Source organism: Coenobita brevimanus, chromosome 40 (genome assembly GCF_032717465.1).
Source record: "Coenobita brevimanus isolate Jiangsu-jjx chromosome 40, ASM3271746v2, whole genome shotgun sequence".
In the NCBI taxonomy this organism is placed as follows: Eukaryota; Metazoa; Arthropoda; class Malacostraca; order Decapoda; family Coenobitidae; genus Coenobita; species Coenobita brevimanus.
Window position 1 is genome coordinate 56985791 of NC_136993.1, and position 25908 is coordinate 57011698.

A 25908-nucleotide genomic window follows, 5' to 3' on the forward strand; every position below is an offset into this window, starting at 1 on the left:
ATCAAGTGGACTAAAAAGAGCGCCTTCTACTTCATCCACATGGAACTCTTCAACGTGTTCACCTTGTACAAAAAGTACAGATGCAGGACAGTAACTCTACTTGAATTTGTGAAGCAGATCATCTATGATCTGCATTTCCATGAAGAGGATTGACCCACATCTAGACATGTAATCCACCATACCCCAGACCTTCCAACCCAAAGGCCAGCACCACCAAGACCTGGAACCCAGCAGGCACAAGCACCAGCACCAAGACGGGTCCAACCACCACCACCACCACCAGCACCATCTGCAGGAGGACCACCACGGGTGCCAGCACTGCCACCAGCACTGCCTGCAGGAGGACCACCACGGGTGCCAACACCGCCACCACTTCCAGTTGCTGGTCTCTCGGAAGAACCCGTGCCTGGGCCTGCAGCTGCCCCTCCTGCACGACAGGACCACCGAGCATCAGGGCATCCAATCAAGTGTCGCCGTGTGATAGACAACAACGTCAGGTTAGACCACATTCTGGGTCATCACCGGGCGAGGATCACCAACAGAAAGAGGCTCAGGTGTACCCTGTGCTTCAGGCTGGGAGTGAGGAAGAACACAAGAAACATGTGTCCTGTATAATTATGATGTGCCACTTTGTATGGGTGATTGTTTCAAGCGGTAGCATGCCGACTGATACCTTCACTAGTGGAGTACACACACACACACACACACACACACACACACACACACACACACACACACACACACACACACACACACACACACACACACACACACACACACACACACACACACACACACACACACACACACACACACTACAAAACTCCTCACCTCGAAACCTATCTGGTTCTGCAGGAACAGTATTGCTACTGGGGCAAGTAAGTGATTTTTTTTTTTAATCTATTTACCTGTCTTTATGTCAGTATATTTACACATACTGTAGATATATATTGTTATTTACATAACAAAAATGGCAGGGAAATACGTACAGCTTCAGCTTTAGTTGCTAGCAACAGGTGTAGTGTTCATGTGTGGTTTCTGAGAGGACTATAAAAAAAAAAACTGATGTAATTTTACAATAGTACTTGGAATAAAAAAAAAAACATACCTAGGAAGCATAAAAATGTTTGTGCTCAATGGGAAAATAATGTAAGTGACCGTGGCTGACAGCGGTTCAGACGTGGGTGGGTACACCGCATTTTTTTTTTTTTTTCGAAAACTGTGAGGCGTAGGAGAACTGTTATTATATCAAGTGAAAGCCCATGAAATTCTACGTGCAGAACGATGATGAAATAAAAATATAAAACTGCCGAGAAACGTTTTCCGCTAGAGCTTCTGTTGGAAATAGGTTATACTTTAATGCTTATTATTTGAAAATATACCTCGTATCAAAATGCCAACTACCATTCGAAGTTTAATAAAATCTTCTTTCAAATGATGGTGTACAACATGTAGAGATAGATTAGTAAACATTCAAGCCATGATGTTGGAAAGTGAGATCAATGTTCCCAAATGTTTTTTCACACCTCCCTAATGTACATATAGTGTTTTTTTTTTTTTTTACTTATTGTCTAGAACAAACATCGACAATTAGGAATATGTAGGTTTTGTGGCAAAATAAATATGTTTGGGTGGCGAAAATAGGCCGAGAATACACTTTTTTCGAGCACGTGGCGGGGGCGAGGGGAGAAAGCCGATGTATTGTGGAACAGAAAACTTACTAAAACTTACCGTGAGCAAAAGGGTTCATATCATCATATCGTCATAAAAACGATTTTTCGTAAAGGAAAATAACAGCGCAGATGCAGAAATCCTTTTGAAATGGAGGTATTTCTCCCAGACAAACTACAAGGATTAGACAAGTAACCAAGTGCTTAGATATTCAAGCTTAGAAGGGCTATGTATATACAGGTATATCATAGGTCAAGGTAAGAAATTGAAAGATAATGTGGAGTATGCACATCTGATGATGTATGCATAGCGAGAGAGAGAGAGAGAGAGAGAGAGAGAGAGAGAGAGAGAGAGAGAGAGTCGTGGAATAGTTTGGAGGATTGAAAAGGTGGTATAAATAATGCATGCAAAGATGATTATCATTATTATGAAAGACTGAATGGGAAGCATGTGAAACAAGATGGAGGACTAGAAGACAGAGCTCTATGTGCACAAGGACAAGATAACAATGAAGGTTACCAAGGGGGAGGTGGCCGACAATGACTAAAGAGTTTGGCTATGCCGGCTATGAATTCCCCCCATCCGGTTCACTCATGAATTTTTAATGGAGGGCACTCCTCCTTTTTGTGAGGATTGCTTAGTCCCCGTGACTATTCGGCACATGCTGGTGGAGTGCCCCAGTCTTGGGGATTAACGCCGTAAGCACATCTCTGAGCAACCTTGGCACCAGGCGAGTGATGATTTCTACCGTCTTTCGTCGGTGCATGGGTAATTGGCCTGTTGGATCGGAGGCAGAACCCTCAATTTTGTTGAGGCAGCTGGACTTTTTCGTTGCACTATTATTTGGTGTTTTTCCTGTTTTTAGTGTTTTGTGTTTGTTGTGGTGTTTTTAATGATATATAGTATTTATATAGTATTTTTGTGGGTGCTCTCTATTCTTTTTTGTGTATGTTTTATCTTCTTGTCTGTTTTTATTCTTTGCTGTCATACTTTGAATTGTTGTCTGGCCCAGACAGTTGCACCGCCAAATTTATTTCGGTTAATCAATTAATCAGTCAGCCGAGGAGTTGGGATGCAACTGAATATTTTTCTTAAAATGTGTTCTTGTCATTAAAAAAAGTTTCATTCACTTGTTAATCATCCTGAAATATTTTTTATACGTATAGTGCATAATGCTCCTTTTTCCAGGCCACAGAAAACTAGTTTTCCCTAAATACTGCAATTCGATCTGGCTCGTCTGCCACTAGAGCCGCAATTCGGGGATGTTTTTTCGACTTTCACCAAGGGGAAAATAAATACGTTCTGACTAAAGAGGAAGAATTTACACACCTGACAGCGCAATCGGCACCCCCCTGGGCCTAATGGTTACCGCAGAACTGAGGGTCAAATTTGAAAAGAAAAAAAAATAGCAACCCCCCAAAATATTCGAAAGCCCCCATAGTTTTCATAACTATTTCTATTACTGAAATAGGTCATTGCAATATCATATGTCACACCAAGCCCGAGAACAGGTGTTTTGGGGTGTGGGGAGAATAATTGCTTTTGGGGATATAAAGTACTCTGTGGGGAGAAGATTTTCAGGTATGGAGGTTGGATAAAACTATTTTTACTCATCAAAGTAGACCACTTTAGTTTGTTCTTGACCAACTACTTTGAAAACAGATGTGTATATACACGTGGGGAGATAAAATTCGATAGGGGGGAAGGCCCACAATGAGTACATTACACCTTGGGAAATCATTTACAATAACAACCAATTTGGCAAGTTGAAACAAACAAAATCTATGTGATTTAGCATATCAAGCATGCAAGCAGGTGTGTTTGCAGGTGTGGAGAGATAATTCACGTACGGGGAGTAATAGATGTATCGAGGCGGAGGGGTGGCGGTGGGGGGAGGGGGCTGGGTGGTGATGGTGGGGGGGCTGGGGCTAAGATGCCTGTGATTGCACGTGTTTGCATGTATAGAATAGTATACAAAGAAGCATTTATTATGTTCAGGTACGAAAAGGCCCAGGAAAAAATATTGAGGCAGTACATATAAAGCACATGCACGTGTGTTGGGGGGGACAGCAAGCCTAGCAGCATGCTCGCTATCACACGATGGTTTACTGGGGGTACGAGGGTAGTATGGGGCCGAAAGGGAGGGAGGGGGTAGGGTAGGTAGGGGTATACAAGGTAGGGGGGTTGGTGGGGGGCTGGGGGGGGAAGGAATGGGCCTCGTGGTTGGGGGAGGGGTAAACATCTACTAACAATGTCCTACTGGGGAGTACAGAGGGGTGGGAGGGTCTTCAGAGTGTATTATGTGACAGATGACAAAACATTCAGGAATATGGGTGGGCTGAGAGGGGGAGTGACCCCTCCTGCCTCCTGAGTGGCCGGATCATCAAACCCGAGGCCGGAGGGGTTAGTTCTCATTGGCTTGAAGGGATATACGTCACAATCGGGGCAGAGCAATGTGCAGGCAGTTTTTTACAAGATGCACTATACCGATGTGATTCGGCTGAGAAGGCTAAACTGGTCAACACTTACATTGACGTGTTTCAGTATTTTGGGGTTAATGGTGTAAATGATGGTGATAAACACAAATAAGTCGACAGTGGTGCTAGTGATGATGATGACAAGTATAAGTAATGAATAAATTTATAGCAATATGATAATGGTAATAATAATGAGACAACAACAACGACGACTATGATGATTCTAATGACATTAACGATGACAATGATGTATTACCTGCACGCCCATACAAATACCGACACATGAGTGGCACCCTTCTTGCCGATATTGAAAGGTGTTCGGCCTCTTGAATCAGCATAGCGGGAAGGAATAATGTATTGCATACGTTTTAAAGACTCCATCATGGAAAACCCACCTTTCAGCACCTCCTTCAGTCCTTCTTCTAAAGGCAATACCTGTCAAAGGAAAAGTTGTCAAACTATCAATGGATGAACATCCATTTGTCTATATATATCTGTATCAATCTGTATACCTGCCTGTTCACACACACACACACACACACACACATACACGAGAGGCACCAGGCAGGCAGGACACACGTCACATCGCTCCACATCTGGCCAACCTGGCCAAGTGGCCATACCTAAATTAGTATCTTTATATGAGTCAAGCTCTTTACCAGGTTAAACTAAATGGTGTCCTAATATAAAAGAGGAAGTTTTAATTAAGACTGTTGTTCAAACAAGAAAATAATCAAGTAGTGCAGGAATGCACTCAGCAAGTGTCAGCTGATTGTTTTGTCTGTGCCAGGGAATGTAAGTAGAATCTGTGCTCTTAGTACCACATGATGTCCACCCACTTTAATAATGCAAGTTTGGAGGGAGCTAAGAAAAGGGACAAAGGTAAAAAGCAGGATGATGATTTCTACCAGGACCTGGTTGAAATGGGGATGTACAATAAGCTGGTAGCACTGGTAAACATGTTGGAGATGGCATTTCAGAATGAAATGGATGAACTTAAGAAGCAGCTGCACATGCAAAAGGAGGAAATAGAATAATTAGGAAAGGAAGTCAACAAGAAAGACACAACATTAGATGAGCTGACAGTAGAAATGCATTCAAGTGGAAGGAAAATTAGTGAAATGGCAAGTACAGTAGTCAACCATGACAGTATCATGGAAGAGTTCAAAAATGATACAATTAGGCAAGTAAGCAATCTGACAGATCAGAGGAGTGATACTGAGGAAAAGTTAACACACGTGAATGATGCAATGCGAAGATACAAAAATGATGTGGAAACCACTTATGCTGTAATGGAGAAGTAAAGAAAGACCTCAAAACAAGAGTTGAAGAAAAAAGCATTAAAAAAGAAGTGAAATGAAAAAAAAAAATCCAAAATGGGTTAGAGATTCAGCAGATATCAAGAAATCTATAGTAATCACCGGTATAGAAGACGAAGAAAAAAAAAAGATCTCGAGAGACAAAAAGGAGGTGGCAAATGTAACGAGCATATTGAAGGAAGTATCAGAGGAAGTCTGTAATAAAGACATAGAGGAACACAAAAGGCTAGGGAAATATGAGGGAAATAAGTCAAGGCCCCTAAAGGTAACCTTGCAGAGTGTAAACATTGAGGAGGAGTTACTAAAAAATGCAAAGAAGCTCATTGGAAAAAGAGGAATTCAAAAATGTATTGATAAAAAGATGCCTAACTCAAAGGGAATTGGAATTACTAAAAGAGACGAGGGAGGAAACAAAAACAAAGTTCAAGAGAGGATCAGAGGAGGAGAAAAATACATTTTTTTACAATGTAATTGGATTGCAGGTTCGAAAGTAGTACATAACCAGGAGGGAATGAAAAGGGGGAAGGTAGTAGACCCAGGTCATGACAAGTACATAAACAAGATGATTAAGTTGATGTACTCAAATGTAGAAGGAATGGTATCTAAATTATTAGAGATGAATGATTACATCAGAGAAAATAAACCACATATAATATGCCTAACTGAAACATAATTAGCACCAAGGATATCAAACGACATCCTAAACTTAGAGGAATACAATATATGGAGAAGAGATAGGAACTTTAAAAAAGGAGGAGGTTTTATATTATTAACAAAGAAAAATCTAAAAGTCAAAGAAGTAGAACTAAATATACCTTTACAAGTAGAACTGATTGCAGTTGAGATCAGTACATCTGAAGGGAAAGTAATTGTAGCAGATTTATACACGCCACACAAACACATGGGAATGAGGTGAATATGAGGATCTTGCAGAGAGTACAATTCAGAGTTTAAAAGCAGTACTACATAGAATGGAGGAGAAATCGGAAAGAATTATAGTAACTGGAGATTTTAATACAAATATACTGTAAATTGGAATATTCTAGATATAATAAGCCAAGAAAGTTGTTGGGACCAAAAGCTCCTGGATCTCGTGCAAGAGTTTTTCCTAATGCAACATTTAAGGGAAATCACCAGAAAAAGAGGATTTGATGTACCCTCGGTACTAGATCTTATATTCACTAGGCAAGAAAACAATATTGACAGTTTAATGTATCACCCTCCATTCAGCAAAATCAACCATGCAGTACTGAATTGCAACTTCGGAATTGCATATAACATAGTTAACGGCAATGAAAGTTACTAAAAGAGCCTAAATTATAAAATGGGAAAATGCCTAACCTAAAGAAGTACTTCTTAGAAATAGATTGGAAAAAGGAACTAAGAGGACAAGATTTAAATGTTATATATAAAAAATTCTGTGAATTATATGAAACAGGAGACCATAAGTACATCCCACAGCACAAAGAAGCAGAAAAGAAAAGAAAAAATGGTTTAATAGAGAATGTAAAAAATCAAAAGAAAAAAGAGACGTTGTGGAACAGAAACAGAACACACAGTAATGAGAAGGCATATAGTAATTCTAAACAGGCAAGAATCGATTATACAAGAATAAGGAGGGAAGCCCAAAGACAGTTTGAGGAAGACATCATAAATAAAAGTAGTGATCAACCGAAGCTATTTTACAGCTACATCCGGAACAAAACCAAAATAAAAGATAAAATACAATCCATGACGGATGAGGGGATCACCTATACACAAGAGAAGGATATTTGTGAAGCACTAAATAAGAATTTCCAGTTGTTACAGACGAAAATAATTTTGAGAGGGATGACATGGAACATGCATGCCCACATATATTTTCAGATATTCAAATATCAGAAAAAGTAATACAGAAGGAGTTAAGTACATTAGACAAAGGAAAAGCAAATGGTCCTGATGAAATAACATTTTGGGTGCTGCATGAATGTACACAGGAGTTAAGTAAACCATTATCTTTAATATTCAAGGAATCCTTGGGACAAGGTAAACTACCTGGTATTTGGAAGAAAGCAAACATTGTTCCCTTATTCAAGAAAGTGAATAGACAAAATCCACTCAACTACCGACCAGTATCACTAACCAGTGTTGTAAGCGAGGTACAGTATTAGAAAAGCTGACAAGAAAAGTTTGGGTAAATCATCTAGAACATAATATGATAACAGAAAGACAGTTTGGTTTCGGAAAAGGAAAATCATGTGTTACTAATCTGTTGAGCTACTATGCCAGAGTTGCAGAAACATTACAGAAAAGAGAAAGATGGGTGGACAGTATCCATTTAGATTTCAAAAAAGGATTTGACGGAGTACCGCACCAAAGACTTTGTATGGAAACTGTGCCATCAAGAAAGAATCCGAGGCAAATTGTATTGTTGGATGCAAGATTTTCTCAAATTTGTCCTCTTAGTATAATAGGAAAAGTGTATGGTAGGATACTTATTGACAGAGTTAGAGAAAGAACAGAGGAATTAGTTGGAGCAGAACAGGGAGGCTTTAGGAAGGGAAGAGGTTGTGTAGATCAGATATTCATTCTTAGATCTTTAGTGGAAAAGTTTCTAGAAGGGAAAGAAGTTGTATGCGGCTTTCATGGATTTGGAGAAAGCATATGACAGGGTGGATAGACAAGGACTATGGAAAGTATTATGAATATATGGAGTAGATGGAAAGTTGTTGAATGCTGTGAAGAGTATGTATGATGGTGCTAAGGCTGAAGTGCGTATGGATGGTGAACTAAGTGAATTTTTCTCTTTGAAAGTTAGGTTGAAACAGGGATGTGTCATGTCTCCATGGTTGTTTAATCTGTACATGGATGGGGTAATAAACGAGTTACAAGGTAGGGTAGTGGATGTTGGAGTGGCCCTGGTGAGAGAGGATAGTGTTTGGAAACTCCCTGTACTGTTGTTTGCAGATGATACTGTGTTGTTGAGTGAAGACGAAGGGGAGCTGCAAGGCTTGGTGGATGAGTTTGGGAGAGTGTGTAAGAAACGGAATCTAAAGGTGAATGCAGGGAAGAGTAAAGTGATGGTTTTTGAGAGAGGTGAAGTCAGTGAATGTACAACGAGGTTGGATGGTGAGGAATTGGAAAATGTGAGTACGTTTAAGTACTTGGGTAGTATGATGAGTAAGGATGGAGGTTTGGAGGGTGAAGTGCTTGAAAGGGTACAGCAGGGAAGAGAGGTTGCTGGTTCTTTGAAAGCAGTGATAAGAAACAGGGAAGTGAGCATGGAAGTGAAAAAGTTACTACATGACATTATTGTGATACCAACTCTAACGTATGGAAGTGAAGTTTGGATGTTGGTGGAAGGGCACAAGTCAAGAGTGAGAGTAGTGGAAATGACTTATTGAAGAAGAGCCTGTGGAGTCACATGGAGAGACAGGCTGACGAATGAGGATATAAAGGAGCGTTGTGGTGTGGATGTGGATGTGATAGGAAGCGTTATGAGAAACACACTGAGGTGGTTTGGCCATGTGGAGAGGATGGAGGGTGAAAGACTGACGAAGAGAGTGTATGTGAGTGAGGTGGAGGGGGGAAGAGGGAGAGGGAGGCATAGGATGAGATGGAGGGATGGGGTGGAGAGGTATATGAGAGAGGGGTGTGTGAGTTGGGAGCAGGTCAGTGAAATGGCGGGGGACAGGGCGACGTGGAGGCGATTTGTTTGTGGCCACCCCAAACGGAATGGAGGTGTCTGGCAATAGATAGATAGATAGATAGAACAGTACTAAGGGGAAATTACTCATCACAGAGGGTAAGTGACTAGCAGAGTTCCACAGGGCTCAGTGCTGGCACCAATTTTGTTTTTAGAGTATACAGTACTGTATACATGACATATATAGCAACACTGGAAATGAAAGCTATCTAAGTATGTTTGCTGATGATGAAAAAATACAAAGGAAAATTACTAAAGCAGAGTCTTGTGAAGTGCTATAAGAAGAATTAAACAAACTTCATGATGGAGCAGTACATGGCAAATGGAATTCATTCTGGACTAGTGTCATGTAATCAAGTTTGGTAAAAGTGGAAAAAGACCTGATTGGGATTATAAGTTAGGATGTAAAACCCTACACACATCAGAAAGAGAGAAAGACCTAGATGTGATTATCAATAACAGACTATCTCCAGCTGACCACATCAGTGAGAAGGTAAGGAACATGTATACACTTCTTGAAAATATGAGAATAGCATTCGCAAACATAAATGAAGACATGCTAAGATAATTATTCATCAGACCAACCCTGGAGTATGCAATAGTAGTCTGCAGTCCTCCTCTCAAAAAACACATAGATAAGATTGAAAAAAATTCAATTGGTCACTACAACATGGGTACCAAGCTTAAGGGTTCTAAGCTACGAAGAAAGACTAGAAAAACTGAATCTACCTACACTACAGAAGAGAAGGAAAAGAGGAGTCATGATTATGCTATAAAAATGCATATCAGGGAAGGACAAAATAGACATAAATGATTACATAACCTATGGGGATGCATCAGCAGGAGGACACTGCAAAAATCTGCATAAAAAGAAAAGCGATAAAGACGAAAGGAAATTTAGTTTCCCAAATAGGGCAATCGATCAGTGGAATGCACTACCAAATGAAACAGTGGGTAATAAAACAATTCATAAATTTAAGGATATGTACGATAAAAATGGTTTAAGACACGGGACAGTACGAGCTTGACTGATTCCTGTAAAGATACAATTAGGTAAGAACAATTAGGTAAGAACACACACACACACACACACACACACACACACACACACACACACACACACACACACACACACACAGATTGTTGAACTGTAGGGTAAATTATACTTACCACACACAAATGGGGGCCTCCTGAATCCCTGAATCAACTTTGCGTTCTAGGGAGAAGGCTTACATGACAACAGTAGAAGCATCTACCGATCTGTCTATAGCCAGACGTTTTAGTCCCGTAAAGGCTGGCCGCAAGCCGTTCAATTTCCTGTCATCCTCTTTTACGTCATTAGCCTCCCCTCTCTCCAGCTCACATAACACAATTTAATATATCTCATTCCTATCCCTCCATTTCATCCTCGGTCCCCCTTTCTTCTTCACGCATATATAAATATGCCCTTTATATAGGCATGATACTATTGCTTTGGTATGGTCTCCTTGATGTGCCCTTAATCCAGCCAATATGTGCTTGGTCCTTTTACAGTTACTCTGCTCCAGTTTCTCTTCTTCCTCTATCGATCAGCAGGAATAATGTCATTTTTTTTTTATGCGCTGTAAAGGCAACACTAACTGAAAATGAACAGTATGTATTAATCCTCAAAATCGTACACGGCAAATCGTTTGATTTGCATACAAACAATGTACTTACATCTCTCTCTCTCTCTCTCTCTCTCTCTCTCTCTCTCTGTATATATATATATATATATATATATATATATATATACCTAGGCTGCTTTCCCTAAGGAAAGGGAGGAGGTAACTGAGACAGGACGACACATTCCCAATTTACTCATCCACTCAGACACATTCACTCGCACCTTAGCCCCAAGGAGAGTAGAGACAGATCCTCACCACACCACACTGCACAATGGTAAACTGCGCAGTGCAATCAGTGACATCCACAGCAGGGCCCGACAGCAGAGCTGGTTTACCCCTGCCACATCATAGTGGACCCATCCCCTTACTCGCACCTGACATCAGCTGATGAGACCAAATGCGGGAGAATATCCCCTCAGGGCTGCATCATCATTTATTCATTCACAGTTTCCAGTCATTTCTAACACGCACAGCCACTCTTGCTTGCTCAACAGACATCCCTCTCACATCCAATGCTCTCTTCACACTGTCCATCCATCCTGTTTGTGGTCTTCCTTTCAGCCTTACACCTCTCACATCCGATCCAGTTATCTTTTTCACCAATCGCTCATTATACATTCTCTCCATATGCCTAAACCATCGCAACACCCTCTGCACAACTCGATCAGCCATCTCGCGCACAACTCCAGTTCTCCTTCGCACTTCATCGTTTCATACTTGATCCATACGCATCACTCCACATACAGTATACTCCTCAGACACCTCATCTCCATTACATTCAAACTTTTCCTCTCTGCTACACCCATATTCCATGTTTCAGCCCCATATAACGCAGTCGGTAACACAAAACCCTCATACAGCCTTCTCTTTACATCCATTATAAGCAATCGACATCTGAACACTTTTTTCATTCCACCTAGCACCTTTCCTACTTCATTCATTCTAAACTTTACTTCTGCATCTATTCTTCCATGCACAACAACATGTGACCCTAAAAGCTTAACCCCTTACCAACGGGAATGGCTGGACCGCACCGTGCCCCTAGAGAGGGGATAGCAGCTATCTGACTTACTTTTTTTTTTTAATTTGCCAAAAATCAGTTATTAGCCCTGAAACATTATAATTAAATATACATACAGCACTTACTTTCAGGTTTCTCCTGGGATGTTTGTTGAGCCTCCGTAGACTATCATAGGACTTGTGGAGACTTGTGAAGTTGGGTAACAAAGTCTTCAATTTACACTTCCCACAACCCCGTATTGAGTATACCACTGCCTGCTATTATCAATACAAACACTATTCTGTGAATTCCAGGTAGTTTGGAATCCATATTAAAAAAAAACACGCACACTGTGAAAGCAATGTAATTTACGAGTTCATGAGCACTTTCCACCCACACTTCCCTGCGTCTGTTTAGAGCCAGATCTGTCATTTGGTATTCATAAACACTCTCAGACTTTATATGCTAGTACTTTATCACTTATATATATATATATATATATATATATATATATATATATATATATATATATATATATATATATAAGTTTTCTTCTGTACTATAGTCAAACCGGAATATGATGAGCTCTGGAGTGGAGAGGGGGATTAAGTACAGGGCTGCCACATCATTACCAAAACAAAACCACCTGGTATCCAACGTTTTCTGTAATATTTTGAATGGGATAACTCCGCCAAAAATATGCCACCGCACTTTTGTTACGTTTAGTCTTTTTGGTTCCATTAAAGCTATTATCGGCTGTTATAGTATAAAAATACAAGCTATAAACAGTCCATGGTGGGTGGTAGGTGAGTGGCTGTGACTGATCCAAACACGCGGGTCACTGGAAACTTGGGAGCGTGGCCTAAATAACTTTGTCACATGTTGTATAGAGTGATTGTTTACAGTATATTCTCATAAAGAAAATAAATTGTTACTATGAATTTTTTTTTTTATAATATATTATATATGGAGTATTTCAAGCTAATATAAAGTTGTTAATATCTTAACATTCGACCATGTAAAGTTGAAAGTTTAAATGTTTGGCATATGTGTTTTTCTTACCTGCCCCACCTCAGAGCTCATCATATTCTGGTTTGACTATAGTGTTTTATTTTCACTCCAAGCATTCACTGTTACTTTCAGTAAACTGGCATAGAGAGCGAAGCTTTCACTTTCAGTGTTTTTACTATCATTATTTATACTAATATTCTAACATTACTTATTATTTACATTTCTATCTTACTATTTACATTATCTTATGCACCGTCACCTTCAGTAAATTGGCATAGAGAGCAAAGCTTTCACTTTCAGTGTTATTACGAACATTATTTAGCCTCCATTTCCTCCATCCCTTCATCACATGAGTCACCCGAAATATCATAGTCACTCTCCATCATTATCATGGATAATTTAGCCAGTTCCTGGGCCATGGCAGAGTCATTAGCCTTTTACCCCTTCCCAAACAGGTTTTAGTAGGGGTAGAGGTCAGAGGGCCCTTTGCGGTGGAAGTGGACGGGCACGGGTCAGACATACTGTCACCTCGATAGACAACAATGAACTGGTGTGTTTATATGGACAGACAGGTGATGACAATGTCAGTGTGGTAACAACTGCTAATTTATATGCTGTCAAATGACTGGCAGGAAATCTAGACAATACACGATAAATTAGCTACTTCTATGTCAATGGAAGTATCACTTGGCCTTTTCCCTTTTATATATATATATATATATATATATATATATATATATATATATATATATATATATTTTTTAGTATGAGAATAGGTCATAAGGGACATTTCAATGGGTAATGAACACTGAGAATTAGCGACCAGGTGCATGTGGGGTGTTGCCAGGTGATAAATTACTTACTTCATGGCCAATGGCAGTATTAGTTAGCCTTTTTCCCTTTTTTATATATATTTTTTAGTAAGAGAATAAGGCATATGGGCACATTTCAACGGAAAAAGCGAATGGAAAAAGCAGACTGGGAGTTGCGTTGTGTAGCGAGGATGTAGCTTGGCAGGGAAGAGGGTAAGGGAGGGGAGGTGGGGAGGCGAGGCAAACACAGAAAAATGGCTAAATTGTTAACACTAGATGCGAGTACTAGGGGTATTAGCATCGCTGCCTATAGCTACACACTCGCAGTACTAATAGATGATACAAGGTTGCACTTAGAAGGGCCAGGAAGACTTAAAAATCCCTGAATCACAAAAGTGACACCCCGTGGTATGGTACTTATATAATGAGCATCACAAAAGTGATGGCCCATGGGTTAGGGGTTAAAATACTCTACCTCCTCAAGCAACTCACTATTCAAAACTATATTCATCATTCTACCATCTGCCAACCTCGTACACTTCATCACTACTCTTATTCTCAGTTACTCTCAATTTCCTCCTTTCACACACCCTTCCAATCTTCTCTATCAACTGTCTTAATCTCTCCTCTGAATCAGCCACCACTGCAGTATCATCTGCAAACAGCAGCTGCTTCAGATCCCACTCTCTACCATCAACATTCACCAGGCTCAGACCTCCACAAAACACTCTTTTATAACAACACTATCTATCTATCTATCTATTGCCAGACGCCTCAATCCCTTTTGGTGTGGCCACAAACAAATCGCCTCCAAGTCGCCCTGTCCCCTGCCATTTCACTGTCCTGCTCCCAACTCACACTCCCCTCTCTCATATACCTCTCCACCCCATCCCTCCATCTCATCCTCGGCCTCCCCCTCCCTCTTCTCCCCTCCACCTCACTCACATACACTCTCTTCATCAGTCTTTCACCCTCCATCCTCTCTACATGGCCAAACCACCTCAGTGTGTTTCTCATAACGCTTCCTATCACATCCACATCCACACCACAACACTCCTTTATATCCTCATTCGTCAGCCTATCTCTCCATGTGACTCCACAGGCTCCTCTTAAATAACTCATTTCCACTGCTCTCACTCTTGACTTGTGTCCTTCCAACAAAGTCCAAGCTTCACTTCCATACGTTAGAGTTGGTATCACAATACTGTCATGTAGTAACTTTTTCACTTCCATGCTCACTTCCCTGTTTCTTATCACTGCTTTCAAAGAACCAGCAACCTTTCGTCCCTGCTGTGCCCTTTCAAGCGCTTCACCCTCCAAACCTCCATCCTTACTCATCACACTACCCAAGTACTTAAACGTACTCACATTTTCCAATTCCTCACCATCCAACCTTGCTGTACATTCACTGACTTCACCTCTCTCAAAGATCAGAACTTTACTCTTCCCTACATTCACCTTTAGATTCCGTTTCTTATATACTCTCCCAAACTCATCCACCAAGTCTTGCAGCTCCCCTTTGTCTTCACTCAGCAACACAGTATCATCTGCAAACAACAGTACAGCGAGTTTCCAAACACTATCCTCTCTCACCAGGGCCACTCCAACATCCACTACCCTACCTTGTACCTCTTTTATTACCCCATCCATGTACAGATTGAACAACCATGGAGACATGACACATCCCTGTTTCAACCAAACTTTCAAAGAGAAAAATTCACTTAGTTCACCATCCACACGCACTGCAGCCTTCGCACCATCGTACATACTCTTCATAGCATTCAACAACTTCCCATCTACTCCATATATTCTTAACACTTTCCACAATCCTTGTCTATCCACCCTGTCATATGCTTTCTCCAAATCCATGAAAGCCGCATACAACTTCTTTCCCTTCTCTAGAAACTTTTCCACTAAAGATCTAAGAATGAATATCTGATCTACACAACCTTTTCCCTTCCTAAAGTCTCCCTGTTCTTCTCCAACTAATTTTTCTGTTCTTTCTCTAACTCTGTCAATAAGTATCCTACCATACACTTTTCCTATTATACTAAGAAGACAAATGACCCTATGATTACCACACACTTCTTTTTCCCCTTTTCCTTTGTCTATCTATCTATCTATCTATCTATAGCCCGACGCCCTAATCCCGCAAAGGGTGGCCGCAGACAAAACGCCTCCAAGTCACTCTGTCACCCACCATTTGACTCCCCTCCCCCCAACTCACCCCCCCTCCCTCATATACCTCTCAACTCCATCCCTCCACCTCATCCTCGGTCTACCCCTTCCTCTCCCTCCCTCCACCTCACCTACATACACCCTCTTAGTCAGTCTTTCATTCTCCATTCTCTCCACACAAGAGAATAATTATACCTGACTTCCAATCCTCCGGGACTCTGCCTTCCTCCCAGGCCAATCTGCACATCTTCCACATCCATACTACTACTATCTCCCCCATGCTTCAGCATTTCACCATACACTCCATCAATTCCTGGGGCTTTCCCCAATTTAACTTTCTTCATTGCTTCCACAACTTCTATCCTACTGATTTCTTCCTGTCTTCTCACCCCCCTCCTTCTCCCAGCCATTCCCCAGCCACTTATACTCGCATTACTTCCATCCTCTATGTTCAACAATTCCTTAAAGTGTTCTCTCCATCTGCTCACTTTTTCTCCCTTCTCCACTAGTAATCTACCATTTTTATCTTTCACTCCCCTGCTAACTTCACTTCCACCCTGTCTTACTCTTTTCACCTCTTTCCAGAACATTTTCTTACAGTCCCTCCACTTTACTTTCAAATTCCTTCCAAATTCCTCATCCACTCTCTTCTTACTCTCTCTTACTAATCTTTTCACCTCTCTCTTTCTTTCTACATATAACTCCCTCTTCCGCCTCTCAACTTCTTCCACGCCCCTATTTCTCATCCATTCATTGTATGCTTTCTTCTTTTGTGCCACAGCCTGTCTCACCTCTTCAGTCCACCATGCTGTTCCTTGCACTCCCCTCCGTCTTCTCTTCCTTCCACACACCACATCACATGCTGCACATATTTCTTCTGTAAATATCCTACACACACCTTCCACGTCTCCCATCTGCTCCAATTCATATTTGCCCAATCTTTCCTCCACTTCTCTCTTATACTCTGCCTTTTTCTTATCCTCTTGTAACCTTTCCACTCTCCTTGCAACTACTCCTTCCTCTCGTCGTTCCCTTCTTCTATTCTTCCATCTTACTTGAATCGTAATTCTGGCCACCACCAAGTAGTGGTCAGAAAGTCCACTCCCCCAACCTCTATAAGCTCTTGGATCCATTACACATCTTCGCATCCTTTCATCCACACACACATAATCAATCATTGCCTTCCTTTCATTCAGTTCACCACCCACCCTTCTCATCACTCGCCATGTATACCTTTGGATCATTTTATGCCTGAAGAGGGTATTGGCTTTCACCAACCCCCTCCCAGCACAAATGTCCACTAACGCACTCCCATTCTCATCTATCTCAGCAGGCACACCCCACTCACCAACTATTCCATCCACCTTCACATTCCCAACTTTACCATTCATATCACCGATCAAAAACACTGTCTCTTTCCTTCCAAACTTTTCCATGCACACTTCCACATTTGTCCAGAACTCTTCTCTCACTCTTCTAGCACGATCTTGCTTTGGCGCATACACACACACAATTGCCCACATTTGTATTCCAACTTTCAACTTTACCCACACAATCCTTGACCCAATTGATCCATACTGTCTTATGCTCTTCTTCCATCTTTTACTCACAACTATACATACTCCTTCCTTTGTCCTCTCATTCTCGCCTACTCCTGCACATATACCCCATCCATACTCCCATTCTCTCACACTTTCTCCTCGCTATTTTGTTTCAGTTATTCCACATACATCCACTTTCTCATCCTCAAGCACCTGGACAATCTCTCTCTCTTTCACCTCATCATTCGCTCCTCTTACATTCCATGTACCCATTACCAAGTCCTTTGTCCGGTCCTGGGTCGTCATCGTTTGGTCAGTCCTTGTCCGAGGCTTCTTGTTTGTTTTTTTAGTTAGTTGTTTTCCGGGGAGGGTCACTAACCCTCCGCCAACCCTTTTAGTCGCCTTTTACGACAATCAGGGATACTGGGGGAGTATTCTTGAAAAACCCCCCTACCCGCAGGCCATATCACACATCCCTGCCACAGCCCCACTTTCATTGGAAACCAATCACTCACAGGATTTCCCACTCTTACACACGCTGTACTATTTACATAAAAACCTTTCACTCCTTTTAGCAACCTACCATCAAGTTCATACACTCTTGAAACAGTCCACAAAGCCTCCCTATCAATTCTGCCATAGGCTTTCTCCAAGTCCATGAATGCCCAAAACACATATTTACCTTTTGCTAAAAACTTTTCACGCACCTGTCTCACAGCAAACACCGGATCCACGCATCCCCTCCCTCTCCTAAAGCCACACTGCTCATCACCCATAAATCTCTCTCTACCCTCTCTAACTCTCTTAATTAACAGTCTACCATACACCTTACCTAAACCCAGAATAGACTTATACCCCTAGAGCTAGTACATTCATACTTATCACCCTTACCTTACCTTTATACGACGTGACCACACAAGCACTAGCCCAGTCAAATGGCACCATACCTTTCACAAAGCACACACTCAACAATCTTACTAACCAGTCAACAATAGTCACTCCACCACTTTTCAGGCATTCCACAGCACACCAATCCATACCTGCAGCTTTCCCTGTTTTCATCTCCTTTACTGCCTCCTGCATTTCCTCCATGATGATCAAAAAATCATTCAACTCTCCCAATACATTTATTCCTTGCACTCTTCCATCTGCCACAGTCTCAGCCTCCTTTTCCTCCTCTCCATTTAACAGTCTTTCAAAATACTCGACCTGTCTCTTCCTTGCTGCATCTACCTCAATTAAAATTCTTCCATCCTATGCTTTTACTCGCGCTTCCTTCCCAGACTCTCCCTTTCGCACTCTTTTCACCTCCTTCCAAGACATTTTCTTATTTTGTTGAAAATTCTCAGTCAACCACCTATCCCACCTCTCATCTGCTGCCACTTAAGCATCCTGCACAGCCCTTCTTGTCCTATTCCTCTTTTCCTTATGCCTCTCATATGACACCTCATCCTTCCTATGCAGCCACACTTCATATGCACGTCTCTTTTCAGCCACAGCCATACTTATTTCCTTGCACGATCATTCACTTCCCTTTCTTACACCCCCACCCACTCGTCTCAAACCGCACACCTTTTCCACATGCCCCACCACACCACTCTTAAACAACTGCAATTCCTCCTCCATACTGCCATTCTCCTGATCTTTCACTGTGTTCCACTCAATTTTCAGTTTCTCCTGATACTCTGCCATTTTCTCTCATTTATCCAACTCACTCACTTTCAAAACCTCCCTGCCATGCCTAATTCTCGTAACTCTCACCCATCTCTTACCTACTCTCAACTTTCCCGCCACCAGGTAGTGGTCAGACATACCTCCACCCTCCCCTCTCAAAACTCTCACATCCCTCAGTCTTCCCATTACAGTCGTGGACACAACCACATAGTCCATCAGTGCTCTATCAACAACCCTTCCACCCTCCTGTCTCACCCACGTATACTTACTGTATAAATATCTTTCTTCTCTGACAAGGTATTTCCAGTCACCATCTCTCGCTCAAAGCAAATCCTTATCATTCGTTCCCCATTTTCATTTCTTCCAGGCACACCATGCATACCAACTACACCTTCAACTGCTGCATTTCCCACTCTAGCATTATCACATTTACATTCGCTCCAAAACTCTGCAAACACTCATCACCATCATTCCAGAAAGACTCTCTATCATCTTCATCCCTTTCACTACCAGGCCCATATGCACCCACAAATGCCCACAACTCTCGTTTAAATTTCGCTTACATCCACATCAGTCTCTATGACACCTCCTTCCACTGCTGCACTTCCTAGCTCACCAACAAGGCCACACCTTCTCTTGCCCTTCCTCTATCAACACCTGGCAATCTTCCATTCACACTTCCAAACTTAGACTCACCTTTCCCCTTCATCTTTGTTTCACTCAAAGCTAACACATCCAACTTTCCTTTCACAAAGATTCTCCCAATCTCCTCCTTTTTAGCCTGAATTGTTCTACATCCACGCACATTCATGGACCCAAGCTTCAGGGTACGGGGATAACTCAATCCCTCATCCCATTCTATGGCCTGTCTCTTTATAGGGAGAAAAAAACAAACAAACAAACAAACAGAGGAGGGGGTCCCTACTCCCCTCACCCCGCCACTTTTAGTCGCATTTTACGACACGCAGAGAATGCGGTGGCAGAATTTTTCCTAACACAACCTGGCCACAGAGTAGTAGTACCACCCTGTAGTGCGGACAGATTGTTTCCCCCCCCAACAGGGGATCTCTCTCTCTCTCTCTCTCTCTCTCTCTCTCTCTCTCTCTCTTTATATATATATATATATATATATATATATATATATATATATATATATGTATGTTGCATCATCCAGTGATATGAATGTAACGCTGGTTTTAGAAGTTTTTCATCGATATCATATACATTAATATTATATCCTGTTAATTCAGCTGAGTTGCAGCCTCTCCTCTTAACTCCTTCAGTCTGATGAGTTTTTCAGTAATTAAGTCTTATGATAAATTTTCTAGAGCTCGGGATAGGTATTTCGAAGTGGGAAGCTTAAGCATAACCTTTGTGACCTGTTATTACGAGAGCAATTTACTAACTGACAGAAACGTTTGGTGGAATTGAGGACTAACTCCCAAATGATGCCACCGTATTCAAGGTGTTAATTATGAGATTAAGACTGACAGGGAGATCACCAGGAAGGTTCAAACAGAACTGACGTAATGACTGAGTAGAAAATGGGTCTGTCGTAAGAGCCTCAACAAGGCTCAGCGTGATTCTAATTAAGCCTGCTTCTCCGATTTAAAGATTTTCAGCAAATTGCTCACATATTAAGGAGTGTTGGAATGGCGAGTTATACACAGTCACGACTCGAACAGACATACTCATCTAAGTTCAGCATTTTGTTTGCCAGCGTCCAGTTTAGAAATATCTTGGTCCATTCAGTTATATGCAAGGCTAGTCAGGCACGACATATGAAAGTTGGCTTGTCAGGGGTTTGTTAATTTAATCCCTTTAATCTAAGCGTGCATATTTCTGGTTAATTTGTGTATTTTCAAGTTATTATTGATTTATATTGCTGAAAATTTTTTGAACTGAATGCATAATTTTCTCCTCATCCTCCAGTAAAAAAAACAAAAAAAAAATCGAAACCTCTGAAGGTGAATGAAAATGTCAGAATATGGTAAGAAATTACTAACCATGGCGTCATTGTATCGAAGAGTGGTAGTGATGGTTCAGGTAAGAGGTACACTCTCCACGTCAAACCATGGAAAGTAATCTTCATTCAACTCGCCATAGCTACTCCCACAAACAAAGTTAGGCTCAACATAAGCCAAAGGATAATGTTTTCTGTTGGTATTTAATATATTAAGGTTAAAAGAATAGGTAACGTATTACAGAACTAAATACAGAATAAATGGATATGATTGCTCCACCATTGAAAACCAAAACATTTCATTCAGCTCGCACTAGATTCTCTCACAAACAACACAGCTACTTAAAACTCAGACGCTGAATGTTACTGATGTGTGTTGGTATTTAATAGTGTTGCAATAATAGTTCTTGACGGGTCGACATGTAAGAACTGAGTTTCTGAAATGTTGAAACCAGCAAGGTTTCTTTTACACCAGTCTGAAATGACAGCAGAGTGACAAATTAGGTGTGAAAAAGATGCTGTAACGACTGAAACAGTCGCTGTGCTTGACGCTGAGACAACTGTGAAAGGTAGACTCATCAGTATATGAGTGACATGGTCTACATGTATACATCAGATCATTGGCGAATGGAAAGAATAATGCTGGTGACAGAACAGGTCCTGGCCAACATCATTGATGATAGCTTTACAAGGGGAAAAAAGAAAAATGCCCTCCAAGTGCAACTAACCTCTTTCCTCCTATCTATTTCTTTGATGAGAGGATCAGTGTGTTCAGAAAAATATCTGGCTGGACCATAACGGACCATCCAAGGCTCAAAACCCCATCTCCATCCCTTAATTTGAACCAGGTCTTCGAGTGTCTCGGGTGATCGTGTTGTGCCCTGGATGGTGAGGTTGGCGACGAGGGAGGATTTGAATCCCGTCGATATAATTAGGCAGAAGACAAGCCAACAGCCCACATGCATCTGCAAAACCAAGATAGGATAGCATTAGATGTGCCTGTATGACATGGTGCTATTAAGATCTGGGCACCCTACACTGTATATACAGTATGTCACATGTCAAGTGTGGAGCGACAAGTAGACTGACGACTTGAGTAACATCACTGATTTCGGCAATGTTCTGAATACAAAGAATAGGATGAACACAGCTCTTTGGTCATTATAAAGGGGAACTAATCACGGTAACTCGAGAACTTCGTGAGATGGAAGAAGAAGAGTCAAAGACAATTTTTCCTGATGTGTACTCCCACCGTCCATAAGGGTGACAAAAAGGATAATGATAATTAAAATGATGAAGACGAAGGTAGTGAAGATGATGGAAGATGGCAATGAACTTCGTGTTAGAAACTAAGTATGGAAAATGTCAATAGCAGACGATAAAAATGATAAAATGAAAGATAAAAATTATACAGGAGAAACAATACGCACCTGTCCTGAAAAGCTGGAGGAAGGGTCTGACATGGACTCCTCCAGGAGTGCTGCCCAACTGTACAAAACGGTTGTGCTGATGCGAATTGGACTCCCACTCACTGCCCACACATACATCCACTGCAACATCCACAGCACAACCGCCCACACCAACACACACACCAGCACTCCCAACCAAACCTCAACTGAGGATGTCATGGTTAGGTTTAATGACTCTAGATAAACACATCAGACCTGAGGAATTATCGACGTTATTCCCTGCGGCGAAGCCGGCAGGTCTATATGTGGTACACCTGTTTTTTTTTTTTTTTTCCTTCTGTGAGAATTCGAATATCTATTCTTGGAGAGCTCTGAGCGATTGTCTTATGAAATGCAAAGTTTCCCAGCTAGAAAGTTTGAGTTGATATAACATGTCAGCTGTTGTGTCAGCTGACATGACTTCTGACAATCAGGTGAGTTTCAATTTCGGCAACAAGGATGGATTTTAGCGACTTTCTTATGAAATACAAAATTAGTCAGCTTGAAATTTCGAGTTAATTTTACATGTCTTAAGTTGCATCAGCTGATTATTTACCATTTTTCAATTTTGGCCATAAGAAGGCATTTTTATATAACAGTTTCATATACTCTACGGATTTCAAACAAAGGAATTTGAAAGTTGGCTGCAGTAGTTCCGCCGCAAATCTATGAAGATAATCACTTCATGTTTGTCTCTTCATACTTTATCGAACTGATATTTTTTAACCCACCCTTACAAAAAAAAAAAAAAAAATCATCTTTGCCTTAATCCAATGTCCAATACATACGGTACATATCTGTCTATCTATCTATCTATCTATCTATCTCTCTCTCTATATATATATTTCAAATTCCAAACACTTGTCGGAACTCTGAAGAGACAGCTAGTAATAAAAGATTGCTAACATTGCCAATGAATGGAGGATGGTTTCTCCACAACTTTAATGCACCGACATACTTCTAAGCTAAATTGTGTGATTTATGAACATACAAAAACACAGAAATCCAAAAATTTTTTGTTTGGTTTGACATTTCACCACAATGATCCTCGTGGAAAGCCTAAATTAAAACCGAAAATGTGGGTGCATTAATTTTGCTCAAGTAATAATTTTACAAATTTTCAAGCGAAACGGTGAATAAAAATAATATAGGAATGGCACTGAACTGAAAGTGTCTGGAAGACAGAAAGGAGAAAGAAATTGAGGATATAATGTAGGTTAGAGTGTCGAGTAATCACTTCTTGCACCCATTTTTCTTACGCAGCTAAACATAAATATATATATATATATATATATATATATATATATATATATATATATATAAAACGGTAAAAGTAAAGATGATAAACTAAAAAGAAAACTGTGACTGGCTTCAAAGAGCTAATCAAACACCCGTGAACCACCCGCTGTAAAAGGGATAAAATAAACTAACCTGCGAATGGTCTAATAAGGGCCAGGTGTTGTGGCAGTAACTGTGGCTTTAGGGACACTATTATGATTGTGTCAGGGGGATACACTCCAATATAATCAGCCACCCTTAATCGGTCCCTTGAAATGGCTAGGACTGTGGACAGATCAGCTTCCTGTCTCTGTATCTGGCCAACAATGCCATTGAAATTTCCGTCTTCATCTTCGCTCCCCGATATCTGTGAAGGATCAGCGTACACGTCATACCTGTGCAGAATACGATAATTTGCGATTTTGAAGCTACAATTAGTGATGATCATATGGACGAAATTAGTCTTTAATTCATACATAGGGTCATCAGAGTGGTCCATATACATATTTTTTTACAGCCTCTCTCAGTTATCAGACTGTGATACTGTCTCAGTGCTCTGGCTTCCAGTGAGGTCTTTGTAATTGACAGCTATGACCACCACGGGTGAGAATGACGCCATATTTGACATATTATTAACCCGCCCCGTCCCGTCGACGTATGGGTACGTTGCAACAATTTGCATTTGCCAATCCCGGCGACGTACCAGTACGTCGTGTAATTGCAAGGTCCCTAATTTGCACAATTTTCAATTTTCGCACGTGATTTTTCGTATGTATACACGGGACACCTTCCTCTATTCCTCTACAAGATGCCAAGCAGGGACAATGCCTTACACCGCATAACCTCCCCCCTCCCCCCCTCACGCCATTGTCTCGGCAATTCACCTGTTACCAGTGACCTGGCTAGTAAAGATATTCAGGGCCAGAGTGATTCCCCAATCGATGACAATGTGGAGGACAATGTTTACATAGCATTAGAAGAAGAAACAGCCAGAAATAATGATCAGGTAATGTGGCAAAAAAAGGTCAGGTATGGTGATTAGTTAGTGAGTGAAACAATGCTTATAATGCCTTTATTACTGCTTGAAAACCAATATACTCTCATACTACATATACATTCGTACCAAGTAAATAAAGAAATACCGTTTATGAGTGGATAAAATAGTTACCCTCCCATAGAACTCGTTTTCTTTGGTGCCAGCATGTTAGAAAACCCAGTCAGGTAAGGAGGAACTCCTACCTGGATTGGGTATTTTAAACCTCAGGTGAGCGATTTCTCTATGAATTTTTGATGTTTCTCACCAAAAGCGAAGGTTTTAGCCAAAAAAAAATTTTTCGAAAATACCTCGTGACTGGGGGATGTCGGAGGTGCGGAAAACCTCGGGACGTGACGGGTTAAAGTAACTGTTATTAGGCAACTGAAAAAGTGTATCAGTTTTCCTTTGTTATATGGAAAAAAAAATCTTATCTCCAAAGTGAGGTGAAAGGTAAATGTACGATATGTCCTCAAGTTAAATTATCATCATCATCCTGAGTACTTCTCCCACCAGCATGATGGGTGTGAAATGGTCCATAAAGCCATGGAAAAGATAATAATATGATAGAAAGAGAACTACTCAACAGCATGCAAGATGAAATTTATGACACAACTACGTATTCACACCTTTCAAACGCCAGAATACTGGATTCGCCTAACAGATACACCTTCCCAATCGTAGCTTAATAATTACGTACCAGATACCGTACAGTAAATCCAACTATCATCAGGCTTAAGGGAGATGCCAAACCCTTTCATGGAATCCGCCGTACAATATCTTGATTAACAATTATCACTGCTGGTGTCATCTCTATCATCATTTTCATAAACATTAATACAATCATCACTACATCTAACACCACTGAGATCATTCATCACTGCTGCCACCTCGGCTGACACTAAATCTTTTCGGCAGAATTGGTTTTAATCGAAAAATTACAGAAACTGATACACTACAGTTCGATCCCTATCTTGTACATTTTCATGGTTTTCACTAACATGTTCAGATGATCGACAGCATCTAAAAACAACTTACGTAAAGTTAAGTTCGTCGGAGAGAGAGACGAGCAGGCGAGTGTCAGTGGAATCTGCTAATGTAACCAAGTTGCCAGGGCCGTCATATGCCTCGTAGGCAACATATGGGAAGACTGGCACGGAAACGGTCCTCAT

The 25908-nt window shown here is 41.0% G+C and overlaps 1 protein-coding gene across 1 annotated transcript; it reads right to left on the reverse strand.

The window, feature by feature from the left end:
• Positions 1-498: 498 nt before the first annotated feature.
• Positions 499-25908, reverse strand: LOC145397128 (glutamate receptor ionotropic, delta-2-like). The gene is made up of 6 exons (XM_080270327.1): positions 25775-25908; positions 23857-24098; positions 22408-22592; positions 21706-21942; positions 4425-4583; positions 499-573 (listed from the first exon to the last, which is right to left on the reverse strand). Exons 1-6 carry the CDS (start codon positions 25906-25908, stop codon positions 499-501), a joined length of 1032 nt encoding a protein of 343 aa, XP_080126453.1.

What these genes read in the sequence shown, in the direction of transcription:
- LOC145397128 (XM_080270327.1), bottom strand. Translation starts at nt 25,908, where the DNA reads ATGAGGACCGTTTCCGTGCCAGTCTTCCCATATGTTGCCTACGAGGCA. An exon ending in TCCGACGAACTTAACTTTAC is followed by an intron (nt 24,099 to 25,774) that starts GTAAGTTGTTTT and finishes TATTCTGCACAG; the next exon opens with GTATGACGTGTACGCTGATC. An exon ending in AGGGTGCCACTCATGTGTCG is followed by an intron (nt 574 to 4,424) that starts GTATTTGTATGG and finishes CCTCACTCCCAG; the next exon opens with CCTGAAGCACAGGGTACACC.